At 43.4% G+C, this 16,445-nt stretch overlaps 1 protein-coding gene across 1 annotated transcript in view; it reads left to right on the top strand.

Annotated features, from left to right (window-relative positions):
* Positions 1-16,445, top strand: part of LOC131987769 (latent-transforming growth factor beta-binding protein 2-like) — a 103,262-nt gene that overhangs the window by 27,197 nt on the left and 59,620 nt on the right. The window contains exons 4-8 of the mRNA XM_059352631.1: positions 6,615-6,877; positions 7,782-7,979; positions 10,807-11,013; positions 13,249-13,538; positions 15,287-15,389. Of these exons, the coding sequence (XP_059208614.1) occupies positions 6,615-6,877; positions 7,782-7,979; positions 10,807-11,013; positions 13,249-13,538; positions 15,287-15,389 (1,061 nt within the window). The remainder of the gene's footprint in view (positions 1-6,614; positions 6,878-7,781; positions 7,980-10,806; positions 11,014-13,248; positions 13,539-15,286; positions 15,390-16,445) is intronic.

A 16,445-nucleotide genomic window follows, 5' to 3' on the forward strand; every position in this document is an offset into this window, starting at 1 on the left:
AAATATCTTTTTAATCATTTGTTGCTGTTCTTGTGTTGCCTCACAGTAACTTTTAAAACATTGCATCACCTCTCTTTTTTTCTCCTTATGTCAATGGGCCCCTGGGTACAGACACCACCCCACTTAATAGCTGTTTAGTCTCTTGCTTGTGTGGGTCTTTGCAGTTCTACATCTCTCTCGTAGTTTCTGAATCACTTTAATGTAATTTTGTGTCTCTTTCTGGTTGGTATGTGACATTTTGTAGGTGAAGGTGAGCCCTGGCCCATTCAGTAATTCATCCATGGCAGGGGCAAATAGATATAATGCAATCTCTTTCAAGAAACAGTTAAAGAGTGGGAATATGCTTATTCGTTGTAATTCTCTTCAAAAGAGAAAAATGTGTTTTTCCCAAAATATCAAACTATCCATTTTAAACAACATTTTTTCAGTGAGTTTTAACAATGTGATTCAAAGTTGACGTGCAAGCTTTGCGATTATCTTGCAAAACAAGTTGTGGGAGCAGCCAGTGGAGGTTAAGACATTTACTACTAGAGATTAAACATTCACAAAAAGCTGTAATTTAGGGTGACTTTAACATGACAGAGGCTGGTGTTGAGTTATTTTTGAATTTCCACCCGAACACAAACTTCACCACCGTGCCATTGCATGACCTTGTTGCTATGAGGATCACACAACAACAGCGTAATGAAAATGCCCTTGGGGTTGGTTATTATATTTATTGGTGCATGCTGAGGTTCAAAACCTCAGGATTTTATTGAAAAAAACACACAGGGACCTCAGTGGCGAATGATGAATGGATGAGGGCGTTCTGCATGCTGCATGAGGAATGAGATGTGTGACCACAGTGGGGTTTGACCACTGGTGGTGCAGATGGTTTGGTGCACTGGCTGGGTGGGTAAGAAATTATTAATTATTTCTCAGTCCGCTTTCACCTCCTAAAATACACCAAGCCTGTTAAGATAGACCAAATTCTTTCTCCCGCTTCGCCTGCTGGCCCTAAAAGAGCGACATCAAACATGGGAAAACAACCCTGTGCTCCCAAAGTAAGAACAGAACAGACGTAAAATATCCAATTAGTAATTTATTTCTTATCAAATATCAGATATTAAAGCTGATTTCAAGTATGACTTAACAAGTTATACTTGGAACAGGGATCCCAGTTAACCTCTGATAATATCTTTGCTGCTAATCTGGAATGTTTTCTCTTGTCCCAGCTACATAATAGTTAATGTCTTGGACGTCACAGAGATTCATAACACTGTTGGGCTTTGAATAGCAAAACATGAACAAGAGTCAAGTGTGTATGTCTTTGCTAATGTTCTTGAATAACACCTCCTGGGACTAGTTTCAACAGTCTGCACTCTCCTTCCTTGTCTGCAAGCTTTAGTCTGTGAAATGTGGAGCACCATCTGTTGTTGAGCTTTTTGCCGAAAAACATCTCTCTCTCCTGACAGGCTCAAATTTAAAACCAAGAGCAGAGAGATACATTATCTCTGTCCATCGCAAGGTGTTTCTCAGTTTTATAGTACCTCCTCTGAAAATGCTTATATCTGTAAAGTCTTTGGGCTGCATGGTTAATTCTTGATCTCTTAACTGTTGCTTTGCCACTTGGTAGGGGACATTTAAGAGCTTTGGAATAAGTCCAATAGTCTTTGCATCCATAAACTGTTTGTACCCCTCAAACAGTGCTCTGTATAGCTCACAGGCCTCGCTCTTTGACTGCAAAAGTGCATGTCGCAAATACGCTCATAAATCTCCCCTTCCTTTGTTGCCAATAGTGTTTGCAGTGGTTGAAAAGTACAATGTTTTCATTGTTTTAGCTGCTGTTTGCACCATTTTTTCCGCTCTCTGCTGTTCTCTCTAGTTAGACTGATGATGAACATGTCCAAGCGCAAGCTTTGAAATGAACAATGGTCTTGAATGCTTTCTCTGAATGAGATGAATGTGTGTAAACTGTGATTTACACTTTGTCTTTGATGACCGTCATTTACTTCCCCATTTACCAAGTAGCCTTCAAATTGCCCTAATTATGTGTAGTTCTTATGTAATGGGGTTTTTTTGGCTGACGCCTCACGTTGGAAAGAGGTAAATGGAACCATTAAACATTTTGCTTAAATAAAAAGAGTAATGGTGATTTTCCTCAGCAGGATTTTGTGTTGATTGGTCGTAAAGCTACTAATGGTTCCAGAGGTTTGCCACTCGTCACTGTGAAGGTCATGTCCAGTCCAACACAAAGAGAGCTGAGACTGTACAAAGTGACAAGGCTGGGAGCTATCTGGTTGTGTGGTGTGACCCAGACTCATGCCAGACACCTCTGCCTGCTGTCAGACAGTCTTGTTTAGACAGTCTGTACAAAGCCACATGGCTCCATCCAACAACTAGACGAGCTCTTCATATCAGTCTATTTTCTGCATTAGCTGAAAATGAGCCAGCAATCCGAGCCATTAGATGCAGGTTCGGACTCTGGTATTCTCAAACAAATCAAAATGAAAAATTAGCCTTGCCAAGGTAGACTTGTGCTGAGCCTCAAGTGCTTAGAGAGCTGGTGAAAAAAACATTTAATATCAGAATCCTTTCCAACCTACTTGGCACCCTAAGCCCAGAAAAACTAGGCTGTCTGTCTGAAATACATTAGTTGTAACTGACAAATATGCTTTATTTCACGTAGAGATTTATAGAGCGGTAAGATAATGAAAGCACCTCAGAGACTGAACTGTTAGTGAATGAATCAGCTGTGGCCCATACGTTACTGAGCAGTGCTTCACATAAACACTGTTCTGGCCTCGTCATGCCGAGTGGGCTTCGGAGATGGTTTAAGATGTAAACAGTTCCTGAGGATCTGGGTCACTGCGTGTATGTGTATGTGTGTGTGTGAATGTTTAAGGTGATCTGTATCATCAGCTAAATCCAGAATTTCCCTCTCCCTGTATCTAAGAAGCTCCCGTTTCCCAGTGGGCAACTCACAGAAACAAAACAGTTACCACTGGGATGATGGGAAGTGGTATTTTCCAAGCCCCTGCTATGGGGCTTTCCTGGCACTTAAACAAAGCCACCGAACTGAATTTCTCCACATAACCCCCCCAACACACTCTCATCAAAACTTCAAAGTACACCTAGCATTTTGCTTGGCAGTTTAATTCGCTGGGTTTTATGTACAGTACAGCATCAGCAGAAGCTCTGAGATCAGACGGTTTGCAGCTTTTTGAGCCAGTTTTTGCTCCTGGCTTCACTGTGAGCTGTTTGCGCTCCAAAACTGCCTCCTCTCCAACTCATCTGGGTCAAGAGGCGCGGCTGGAACTGCCATTCATGCTGTCTGTCATGGCTTCATGAGAGCTAATGTTCACATGTCGTAATGCTGCGATGAGTTCAAAGATACGTAGCGACCAAGTGCCAAATAATACTTTTGCAACACCTTGGAAGCTCTACAGTTGTTTCATGCAGAGTGTAGAGACTCTTGGCCATCACTGTGATCTGTAATTCGAACGTGATGAGCTTTGGTTCTAATTGCTTTCTGTACATGTGAAATGATGAGGGGAAGTGGACAACGCCAATAGCTTTATGTCTTAGTTGGAGGCTATCAGACGCTTTGATCAAGTGTTTGGCTTATCAGTGTATAAGAACTGATTGTTTCTCTTTTGAATGTAATTATTGAACACATGTTCTGAACATGAAATAATGCATACGAGACCCGGTTAAGCCTCACATTTTCTGCAAGTTAATCTCCCTAATGTAATCAAAGTGTCCAAATGATTTGGCTTCATGATTTCAACATCATGTCTGTCTGTCATAATACTTTTTTTTGGCCATTGCTAATGTATTTAATTAACGATTTGTTTGACATTTTTGGGAAATAGGCTTATTAGGGATACACAAAATGGATTTTTTTCGCCAATGCTTAATTTTCTGCTTGTCGTGGGCCAATATCACATTTTTGTATTTTAAAAAGAAATTCGTAATCTGTAGTTTTTGCACGCCTGAGGGTACGAAAGCTTCAATGTTGTTAGCTAAGACGGATGATGTAATATACGATAATTCTAACTAACTAGCTCTGACCAACCAAGCAGCAAACTCTGAGATTGTAAAATGAAGCCAATGTGGAAGTACAGTCCGCCTTCAGTTCCTTGAATGGCCACTTGAGGCTGCCTCCAAAACTAAGTTCCCCTTAGATCCCTGTGTTAAAATACCCAACTTCACAGCAGAGATAAACCTGTTTAAGCCTGTTTTGGTCTCATTCATGACATTATGGCATGACATCATGATTATTAACATAACAAATATAATATAAGCTAATTGATTTTATAGTATTTTAAGAAAACAAACATTGGCTTTAATGTAGCATTTTGCCTAAGAATCAAAATGAGATACTTGACATAATCTTTCAAATTAGAAATGTTAATCCAGATCACAAACCAACTTCAAGGGCTCATCCTTCTGTATCAAAGTGTGTGAATGCTGCACTTGTGAGGTCAATGATAGCAACTTGGCTTTGTAATATCGGCCGATAATTTACTGCCTATAATTTCATTATCTCAATAGCATGTCATAATATAAATGTCCTGTTTTCAGCCGCCCAATACATTGTGCATCCCAAATGCTTATTTACTGTAATTCAATTAAATCTGAAGATTGAATGACTCATTTTATTCAAGTTAAATTTTGTTTATTTGCCTCAATCCTGTCTTTGGACCATATGCATATTCAGCAGCTCTCTTATCAGGGCCATCAGTGATTTAATTAAAACTGTATGGCCATCATTTGATACCCAAAACATTTTCCCCATCTGTCTGTTCAAACCATGTTCTATGCAATCTTGGCAGAGATCTTCAAAATTGCTTTCAAGTCACCCAGAACAAGGCGGGGGAATGGTTCCTCCTTGGATCGCGGAGGCCTTGAAGTTCCTAATGATGACATCAAACATGCAGAGTGAGTCGTGCTTGCCCTTGCTGCCCCTTGATCTGCAGGCAGAGAGGGCAGTGATGAGCTCATGATGGGAGGAAGTCACTTTGCCATTGGAAGTGGGAGAGACAGAAAGAACAACATCTGGCTGAGCCTATAGGAAGCGAGGCAGGATGCTTGCAGGCCAGGTGTCACTGTTAGCGATGGAAAAACCCAATCATAATTTGGAGTGGATGGTATAGCTGGGTTAGCCACCTCCTGGAAGTCCTTACCACCTTGACACCAGCACCTCTCGTTTCCCCGTGTCACATCCTATCCCCGGGACCCACCCTGGAGATTCAGGATCTGGGTCAGCAGCTGTCAGTTACACTGTAGGTGCTCTTTCGAATAGATGACGTGAGAGACCATTATCAAATGTTTGTCTCTCTTTTCCCCTTTTCATTTAGTGTCCTGTTCCCTTGGCAGCAGGAATGTGGTTTGTGAATAAAGAGACATGCACCAGCTTGTGCTACACCTAGCACAGCTGGGACAGGGTGTGTGTGTGTGTGTGTGTGCAAGTGTGTGCACATGTATGCATTTCTGCGTTGCGTGCACACATGTGTTTATTTGCCTGATTATCATTGAGCGTCTGTGGGTCGACAGTGTGTAAATACATGGTGTGTGGCGAAAAACCGCATGTCATAAATGTTAATGCACGGTTTATATCGTCATTTGGGGTTTGATTACAGCCTCAATTACCTTACAGGGCCACAGGTGTGCTTTGTAGCTATTCTTCTGATCTACCCCGGTATGGTTCATCTTTGTCTTGCTCTGCTGACTGTCTGTCTGGGCAGATCAGTGGGATCCAGATGTTTTTCATAGGGCTGAATCCCAGCACTCCCCAAGCTTTTTCTTACACCCCTCGAGCCGAGGTAGTCCTGTCTGCCTGTGTGTCTGAGAGGCACGCGCCTCCCCCAGGTCGCTCACATGAGCTCAGCTTCCAGGTCGTGCAACACAGGCTCAGTAATTGACCCAAATCAAATGCTCACCGGTAAAAAACGTGCCCCTTACAGCCTTGGACAAGCTTTGTTCTCCGACCCTAGCTTTAATACTTCCTCCAGCCCGGTGCAACACTCAGGATGTTGCTCCCTGGTTGGCCACAGGCAGACAGAACAGGGAGTTCATGATCTAGTCAAGCACACACAATGGGTGATGGAAAGGTTTTGTAGTCGTGATGGAAAGATCTAATGTGTTTAATCACACATTTTCCTCCGAGGCAGCCACACACAGACACGCACACACAGACTGTGAGTTTTATTCCCTTTGGTTTCCTTTATTTTTTGTTAATCAGTGATGAAAAATCTTCTCTTGCAAAATGTCTTTAATGTCAAACAGAATCTTTTCATTAATTAGCGAGGGTTGCGGCTCTGCGGCCTTCAGCAGATGTGAGTTGAGAAACCCTATGTGCTTAAAGAATGATATGGTATTATTAATTTGATTAAAACAAAATGATTTCCAAATTATTGTGTCTCATCTATAAAATCAATTAGGCAGAGCTATGAGCTAAGGCAGCATGTTTGTCTCGCAGGAATATTATTTTCTGTCGCGCACACTGACCACGCTTAAATGGATTTCACGGTGATGCGCCTACGTTGCTAATGGGTGTTTCTTTGTGAGTGTGTGTATGTGTGCGACATTGTCTGAGGTCATATGTTTATGATTTTGTCATGATGTCACAGGACCCAAGTGAGACGGGGACCCCCTGACTCCTCCCCTCAGCAGACGGGGACCTCCCGCACTGTGAAACGTTATCCATCCTCCTCCGGGCCTATCACCTCCAACGCTCTACCCAGTGCCAACGGATACGCTAACGGCCACGGCAGCGAACACAGGAATTGGCATGGACACAGAAATGGGCCTAGCAACGTGCACTATAACACTCACAGGGCCGCCGGCAACAGCCAGCTGCACGGACACTTCAGCAATGCATTATTACCCGCAGGTAAGAACGAAAAAACATATTGATTACACACTGTGAAATAAATATCATAAAAGTTGGTTCTCACTTTCCATGCATACTTAACATCTCCGCTCTCCTTAGCCACGTCAAAACAAACATTGGGGCTCAATCCGCAGAGGCTGGCTTAGATACATACACATGTGTGGTGTAATCGTTGAATGGAACATTAGCCACGAGAAAAAAAAGTTGGCATCTCCCCAGGCTGCACTTCCCTTCTCCCACTGTCCACCTTCCCTAACCCCGTCTGCATCACACCAGACAGACAGACATTTGATATAGAAGCTGCATACAGTGTGTGTGTGCTCTTATGTGTTGATGCTCTGATATTCTTGGAAATCTGCCCTGTCACCTCTCTGACATGACAGGCACTGAACCCTGGCGCCTCTACCCACAACAAAAAGAAATATGATCCTGTCTTCCCTAATTTTTTATTCTCCCTTCACTACTTCATCCTCCTCTGATCCACCATCCAGCATACACAGCTGTCTGCTGTTGAGGCTTCTCTTGTTTTTTAGCCCTGTACCACAGCAACGGCTGTTGAACAGCTTCCCACCATTACACAATGTTAGCTTGCACTCAAGCTCTCTTTGTCTCCTTCACACATACACACATCCAAAACACCTTCTCCCAAAGATAAAGGGCTTGGAGCCTAGCCCGATACCTAATAGTATTCTTTCCCCCCATTTGCTGCCCTGTGGCACATCGCTCATTCAGCTGCACTGTGCCACTGCCCAGCCGTCAGCACACACCCTCGCACACTTATAAACCTCCCTTTTGCCCAGACGGGGAGTGTGTCACAGTCAGGCTGAAGGAGGAAGGATGCAGTTCGTCTCCAGCCCGTCTCTGCTGCTGCTCCTTCTCACCCAGGTGTGTGTGTGCTTTCCAGGGGCCAACCTCACCTCCAACTTGGACCGCATCAAGATCGTCTTCACACCCATGCTGTGCCGCAGGGTGTGCAGCGGTGGCCGCTGCTACAACAGCTGTGAGAAGGGAGACATCACTACGGTCTACAGCGAGACCTCGCAGCAGCAGCAGCAGCAGCAGCAGCAGCAACAGCCGCCAAACAACCAGGGCTTCCGACTCTGTGAGTGCCAACTCTGGGGCCTCTGATTATCGTTAACCCTTATCTTTTCTTGTCTGCTTGCCATCCTTCTTCCTCTCTGTCACTGCCTTCCTTTGCTTGCTTTCTGATTCTCACACACTTACCCTGTGTCTCCATCCTTCTCTCTCATTCCTGTTTTATGGGGTGATCTTGACAAAATGTGTTCCCAGTGGCATGCTGTCTGTTCTGAATACAAACCTCAAAGAGGAGGCAGAGTGGTGGAGATTAAAGCTGAGAGCTAAGTTAAAAACGCTCACTGTCAAAAGAGTAAGAGAGACAGGGAGAGCAGGAGAGATGGGGGTAGGCCAGATTAAAAGCGGACTCTGTAATAGGGGGCTAATCTCCCCCTTGCACACACACACGTGGAGCCGGTGGTCCCACGCTCCCAACACTTAGCCCCATCTCTTTGCGGTTTACACCTCGCGGTTGGCCCCGCCGTTAACCATTTTACGTGCTCCCTGGGAGAGCAGGATCGAATGAAAGAAGAGAGGGAGAGGCAGAAAGAGAGAAAGAGTAGCAGCATGAACAGGATTTTATAGGGATTACATTAAACCTTCCATTTATCCGGGGGGCTTTGCTCCAAATTCACACAGGAGTGTCCATGGGAAGGGAAGGGGCGGTCAATGCCAAGGGTAGGGTCGTACCCCGGCATGTTTCTTAGTTTACTCATCAGTTTTAAGGGTCCAGCTAAGGCTCAGACTAATTACTGCTTGTGGATTAGAGGCTGCACATACCACACACATACAAGTCCTCAAACAGGCTCACAAACACACAACCAACCTTCACTTAAGTGCACTAGGCTCTTTAAGGAGGACCTAGCTGACTTATGAATATGTAAACAGATTGATGTTGCAGATTTATGTGCCCATTAATGGGGTTTTGGAACATGGCGTAGATATTCTAAACACTTCAGCGTCCTGGCAGAGGCCTTCCTGAAGATTACATTCCTGGCACCTCCAAGTCTTCCTGAGCAGCGGGTTTGTTTTTATGCCTCATTTTCATTCTCTAGAAATCTCCCCTTCATTATGCAAACGCATGTGTTAAAGAGTGTGTTAAATAGAGATTGCTTTCCATTTAGGCTTGCATCCTGTTATTGCTTGGGTGTGCGTGTTCGTTGAGGAATGTCAAGTGGACAGCAAACAGTTATCTCATGCTGTTGTTATGTTCCCTGCACGGTGCAATAAAATCTGGCTGGATAATTATAACAGGCTCCCTTGATACGCACCCTGTGTACAACACTTACTTTAAAGGCTGATATTAGATTGAGTAGAAGTCTGTTTATTGAGTGAGAAGTGTGTGCGTGTCTGTTTGCTTGTTAGAGGTTGTTAAATGGACAGACAGATAGGCAGACAGGAAGCGTGGTGCGCAGAGTTGACAGGAGGTTGTTGTCTAAGAATAGTTCCTGCCCCATGCTGGGCTGGGACTGGCCTGACACAGGCCAGTGCAGACCTGCATCCCAAATTGAAAGGATTTTACAGCCTCTTTGAGCTGATAATTTAGCCAGCATGTCTAATCACACGAGGCGTTCCTGTAAGTGTGGACACCATTCCGGTCTGTCTTTCCACATCTTTTTCATTGCCATGTTTATTCCTACTCTCGCTCCCCTGTGCTGACTCTTTTCTGTTTTTAATCTATTCACATTCTGCTCTCCTAATCCCTTTCATTCCCTGTCTTCTATTCTTATTCCATCCCTCCCTCTCTTCCTCCGCCACTCTCACTGTTGGTAATGCCATGTGACAGGGAGCTCATTCCCTACATGCCATAGAGACTGTTCAGCGTCTCCTTGTTCTCTGTTTGCACCCTGTTGGTGTGTGGCTGTCTATCTCGATGAGACAGAGAGGATGCAGCATGTTTCCATCACTAGTGTCCTCTTTCATCTCATAGTATGTGGCTCATCCACATCTCCAGCTGTCTATTAAAGCAGTCCTCATGTTTGGGTGCCGCAGAGCCGGAAAGGTGCAGCACTTCACTTTTTCATCCTTTGCACCCCAGAAAAGCCCTTTTCTTATTCGTCACGGTTGGATAGATTTTTTCATTTGATAGTCTTTGATGTTTTGAGTTAGGAGAGGTCAGGTCAGAGAGAACCTGTAGACAGGAGCAGGTATGTAGGGTGCTGGGCTGGCACCCGTCCCGTATGCCAAAAGATAAGGCCTGTGAAAAGGCTGTGAAAGCAGCACTGTCAAACACCATCTGGCTAGTGCCGGGCTTTCTTCTCTTTTTCTCCCCATGCTAAATTGCAAACTATAAATCAAACTGTAAACTGACCATGCTTTGTCATTTAATTTACTTATAATGTTTAGAGCCAGTTGCCTTCCTTTGAAATTTTGTCCAAGATTTGATAGTTTGGGAAATTTGCATTGTTTTCCCCCTGCCAGCAGAGCAAGTGTTTCACACAGATGCACTTGTTATTGTCTCAGAATTACTACAGGGTGAATCATTACTCATCGCCACGCACAGGAGTATATAATTATTGATGTGAGGCAGAACATGCCAGTGAAGGAGGTGCAGCATGAGGGCCTCAGGACAAAAATGAAACTGGTGCCTGGTGGGGCCAAAGAGGAGAACAGCATGACCATTACTAACCGTTTGCAAACAAAGCCTGTCCACATGAAGCCTCAGAACATGCTCTTCCTATTAGGCCTACTCCTTCTGTTTCTCATTACCCGATACTTGTGCATGAGGATGCATAAATCTTGTGCAATTAAATGTGGGGTGTTGTGTACACTAACGAATCCTGCACATCTAATAGCATCTTCATCTTTTTCTCTTTACCTCTGACACACCCACCACTGTGTTTCTCCCTTTGCAGTCTTCTGTCAGATCCCCTGTCTTAATGGAGGCCGATGCATCGGCAGGGACATATGCTGGTGTCCATCAAACTCAACTGGGAAGTTTTGCCACCTGCCAGCCCCGCCTCCTGTCAGACCCACCCATCGCAGTCACAAGGATGCCGGCCACCAGGGACCAAAATCTCCCTCCCACTCCATGTACACTCTACCACTGTCCAATCAGCAAGGTAATCCTCCACCACTGTGGCTAATGGGAGGGCAGACTTTTCAGGTCACACTAGAAAGCAAACTTAATTCATGAATTGCCTCAGTGACGATTCATCAACATAATTAAATAGCCTCTGCTGCTCTTGGCCGACAAAGCAGATACCTCATCATTGGAAATTTGTTTTCCCATCTATGTTTTTTAAGCAATAAACTGTGTCTGTAATCGCTCAGGAAAAAGCCTGAAATTTTTAATATTTTTAATATATAGCTGGCTGCCAAATTGTTAAACAGCACTTAAATATGACTCAAGATGGCTAACCCGCTTGAAGGCGTGTCTTGATTTTTCTCAGTTACAGACACATCTTCAAGCATCTTTGTAATGGAGATGCAAATCACTGCCTCACTGAGCACGCAGAGTCAAACAGAGTCAAGCCAAATCATCATATGTGTTTGGAAAAGAGGTTATAGTGACCAGTGGTGGAAAAAGTATTCAGATCCTTTAATAAGTAAAAGTAGTAATTCCAGACTGTGAAATGACTCCACTACAAGTAAAAGTTCTGCATTCAAAACTGACTGGAGTAAAAGTACGATAGCATCAGCATAAAAAAATGTACTTACAGTACAAAAGTAAAAGTAATTGTTATGCAGAATATTACAATAATATTATTGGGTTATTATTATTATTGATGCATTTATGTAAGCAGTGTTTTACTGTTGTTTAGGTAGAGCTAATTTTTACTACTTAATATACTGTTATGAGGTTTAATTTATAAAATGCTTAATTACTTTAAACTGATCATGTTATATATTAAATCTTGACCTGAATAGTAACTAAAGCTGTTGGCTAAATGTAGTGGAGTGAAAAGTACAATATTTGCCTCAAAATGAAATGGAGTAGAAGCATAAAGTTACATAAAATGGAAATACTCAAGTAAAGTACACATACCTTAAATTGTACTTAAGTACAGTACTTGAGTAAATGTACCTAGTGACTACTTATAGGGATATTTGAAAAACTACTGTAATTGAGGAGCTAGCCATTAATGTGCTAGCTAGTCAATCTCAATATATTTTTCTCTGTACAGAGCTGTTTACAGACTTCCATCTTATAAGTGTCAGCAAACCATTCCTCTTTTCTAGAGTAGTTTATACTCAGTGGTCACAGTCATGTTATGTATACTGATCTCAGCAATTCCAGTGAAATTATTTTTTTCCACTTTCTCATGTGCTGACGTGAAAGAGCCCTTTATTCTCTGCCAATTGCTCCACTTCTCCTTGTTATCGCAGTTCATCTTTTTTTAAATGCACACGAGGCTACTCCTTGATTTTCAACACTGTTTACCCAGGAGTGCTCTGACTTTTCTGGCCAGCGGTGGAGGTCAGACTCTATTTTGAGCAGAATAAGTAATGGGTGACTCAATGGATATCCTCATATTGTTCGCACAATGCTGCTTTTATCAAACAGAAGTGGTTATTAGAAACAGAGCAAGGCTACAATTCAAAAGATTTACTCACTTTCCATTTCTCCCGATATCCTTTTTCAATTTCCTCCTCACGTCTCGCTCAGCATTTTGCTCTGTCTAACACTAACTAGAACCAGAAGTTTTTGTGTCAGATAATTCAAATTCCACTCAAAAATCTTCCATCCTCCATAAAATAATCATTGTTAATTTTCAAGTTCAATGTTTGTGTTGTTATGTCTCAACAAGGAAATTACCTTTATGGCCATATACTTTATATAGACACTCAGTTTCATGGGCAGGTCTACTTCTTATCCTTGGACTCCCTGCTGCCTGTCTGTGCGACTATGATTCATGAGTGTGGGTCAGGATTCTGGGAAAAAACCCTGGCACTCCCTGAAGATAGATGTTTCCCCTCTGTCAGAAGGACAAAAGAGCTCATTCTCCACATTGCAACATCTTCTCAGCTCCTCACAAAAATCTGCTTTTGGTCTTTAGGATGATTTGATTTAAACCAGAGAATCAAAAACTCTCCGTGTTGTTGTTGTTTTGTCATATCTTAATAGTGTCTTCATTGCCGGGAATTCCCCATGTAGATCTCGTAACCGGGTGGTGAAGCAAGCTAAGTGTGTGTGGAACAAGTTTGTGCAGAATGTTAGCTGATAGCTCGCAAACTGCAGTATGTATATACAGCCTTTATCCCTTGGCTGAGGATGCTTCCACTCACACTATCCAACATTTGGAACTATAAACTATCCACCATGTTGTATAAACTGTGGGTCTCTCCTTCTCCAGTGTCCCTCCACCCATCCTTGGTGAACGTTCACATTCAGCACCCACCAGATGCAGAAGTCCAGATCCACCAAGTAGCTCGAGTCCAGCCTGGGCAGAGACCGGCCACCACAGACGGGGCTCACTCTGTCCAGCAGCGCTCGCAGCCTGGGAATGGACACGAACCCACCATCGAGCACAGCAGCGGGCCCCCACACACCAGTGGGAATGGTAACGGCCACGCCAGACCACACCACCACCACCACCAGAACGGACACGTTGGAAGATGCTTTCAGGAAACAGTCGATGGACAGGTATTGTGTTAAGTCATTAAAACACACTATGTACACTGTCATCACTTGCTGATGTAAGACACTTCCAGGTGTTGACACCAGTGTGGGAAGGTGTTGGTTTACCACAGGTACCATTACATTCCCATCACATCACCTTCTCTGATTGCTGCTGTCTCAAACAGGAAGTGGGCCCCCTGGCTATGATTTATGTCATGTCCAGGATTTATGAGCAAAGACCACACTGGTCATATCAGGTTTCCCACCATAGGCATGAAATTACTTAGGATGCGTTGCAGAGGACAAGTTAAGGCTTAGAAATCCAGCCCATGTGGTCCTCTTTGTGGCTTAGATTGGCAGACTTTTTTATGGTGTTTATACCACACAGTGGGGCACACACTGTAGATTTACAGTCAAAGTACTGTATGTGCTTCACAACAGACATGCTTCAAGGGGGGAAAAAGTTAGGAAAGGGAACTAATTACAGGAAAAGTTTGGTATTTTCAACCTTGATCGTGTTTTACCATGTTTTTCTGTCTAAGTGACTAACATTTTTTGAAATTGATCCAGTATTGATTGAGAAAAGTGCTGGCAAAAAAACAGACTGCAGTGTAATACTTTGGTGCACCTGTTTATTGTCAATGTATGTCCACTAATAGTGCTTCTTTTGCCACTGACAGGCTCAATTGTTATTTTAATTGGCTGACAAGATCATTGAAAGAGCCCTACAGAGAAATGAAACATTTTTCTAGCTTTGTGTTTGTGACTAAAAGTCATGCCATGACTTAATATTTAGCTGATTTTGACAATGTGGAAGAGGCCACATTACATTTCAGAATGAGACTTCTGTTTGACTTGGTTAGACTCATAACAAACAGACCTGGAACAAGCGAAAGAAGAAAGAAAATGTATTCGTCTGTAGGATATTTTCCATAATGTTGCTGTAGGTGCTGTAGGCTGCAGCTATCTTGCTCAATACTAGACCAATTTCAAAAAAATATTGTCCCATAAGTCACAAAAACATGTGAAAATACTGTCCAAGTTGAAAAACACAGTTTCCCTTTAATTACAGTGCGTGAGTTTGACTAATCTGAGGCTTAATACAGCACATGTTTGCTTGGCTATTATAAGGCGTCATATTTGACTCTTAGCCTTTAGGTTTGCACTTGCAACAACAAAGTGATCTGCAGTACAGTTGTTTTTGCCAGCATTATTCCTTGAACAAGTTTGTTTGTGCAGATCTGAAGCTCCTATTTCCTTTTCTCTGGTTTCATAGAGAGCTTGAAATTAAACCCTCTAGTCACAATGATTTTTTAGAACGCCAACAGAACTGCCCCAGAGACGGAGCGCACAAAGCTTTTGCCGGTAGTTTCCCCTCTTCTCCTGCCAGTATGCCAGTTTGGTGTTCCTTTAGAAGAATGTCTTCTCTGTTGCCTCTCTAGTTTCATAATTCTTTATTGGCCAAAAATCCAATAAGTAGGGTCTGATAGGGATCTCTCTTCACAATTAGGCAAGTGCCTTAATAAGGCATGCCAGGAGGTTCATAGTTGTTCTGGAGAGTCAGTGCTTCCAACTAACTAGTCTCAGATGTGTCTGGTTCACTCTGTCCCTGCAGATAGGTATTCACGCACACCCTGACACGAACACACTTACCAATCCCACCCTTGCACACACACACATTTTTGAACACAAACAAGCATACATGCACAAACATGTAACACTCCTTCTCAGAACTAATTTCTGAGATTTAACCCAGATGTGTGTTGTTGTAGTGTGGCAAGCCTCTGCCAGGCCTAACCAAACAGGATGATTGCTGTGGAAGCGTGGGCGCCTCCTGGGGTCTCCACAAGTGCCAAAAGTGTCCGATCAAACCAGGTAAGCCTTCCTGACTAAAGCCACAAGATCTGAGCAATTTTTTGTTCCGCTCTGTTCCATTACATACTTAAATCTAATCTATTTGTAATCTGGTCCAATTCTGTTGGTATTATTCTCTGTTGTGCCTTTGGTATGTTGATCTCTTGGTATTCTTATGCTGTTATTCACATTGGTTCAAAACAACAAGACGCAGCTGTGCTTTACTCATAGTGCTGTATATTAAGTGAAGTCTTTTATATTCCTTAGAAACAGTTGTTTTTGCTTGGTGTATTTTTACCGTATTCATCATAGGCCTGAACAACACTGATGACTGATGCGGATTAACACATAACAGCCTTCATTAGGACTCCTGTGTGACTCGGCCATGCACCCAGTTGTAAAAATTAAGCTGTTTTCACTTCCATAAAACCGAAACCGGGAAGCAAATGAAAACACATTTAGTGAGAAGATGAGAGCCTGGCAGGAGTGCCACCCACCCCGAGGCTAGACTGAGCCAACGTGGCCTTGACAGAGGAAATGAGCAGCCGCAGTTCAGCTGCTTCCCAACCAGAGCTGCGGTAGGTTTGAGAAACAGCAGCAGGGTGGTTGAACGCCGGCAGGCAGGGTGGGTGGTGACACCCTTCACCGTAGATGGAGACTCTCACTTGGCCTGACAGCTCTGGGTGTATATGGAGGGCGTGATGGTGCAGACACTCATGGGAAGCAGCTCTGGTGGCACACAGGGACATTTCCCGGCACTTTTACATATAATTATATTACGGCAGTGCCCACATCTGTCAGTTGGCTGTCAAAGTCCTCATACCCTGTTTAAAGTCTGACCTGACCTTAATCAGAAGCAGACATCATCCCTCTCTGTCTCCTCCATCTATCATAGACGACGATCCATTCTTTTCTCTCCCGCTCTCTATCTCCCTCGGCATGCCAGATTCCTAAGTCCCCGGCACGATCTCTTTTGGCTCCCAGATGTTTTCCTCTGCTCCTTCCTTTGAAGTTTGGGGAAGAAACGGGGTGAATACCCCATTTGTTCATTTTTGTGGTTGTTTTGGGGGGCAGCGT

The sequence above is a fragment of the Centropristis striata genome, chromosome 16, assembly GCF_030273125.1.
Source record: "Centropristis striata isolate RG_2023a ecotype Rhode Island chromosome 16, C.striata_1.0, whole genome shotgun sequence".
Taxonomy (NCBI): Eukaryota; Metazoa; Chordata; class Actinopteri; order Perciformes; family Serranidae; genus Centropristis; species Centropristis striata.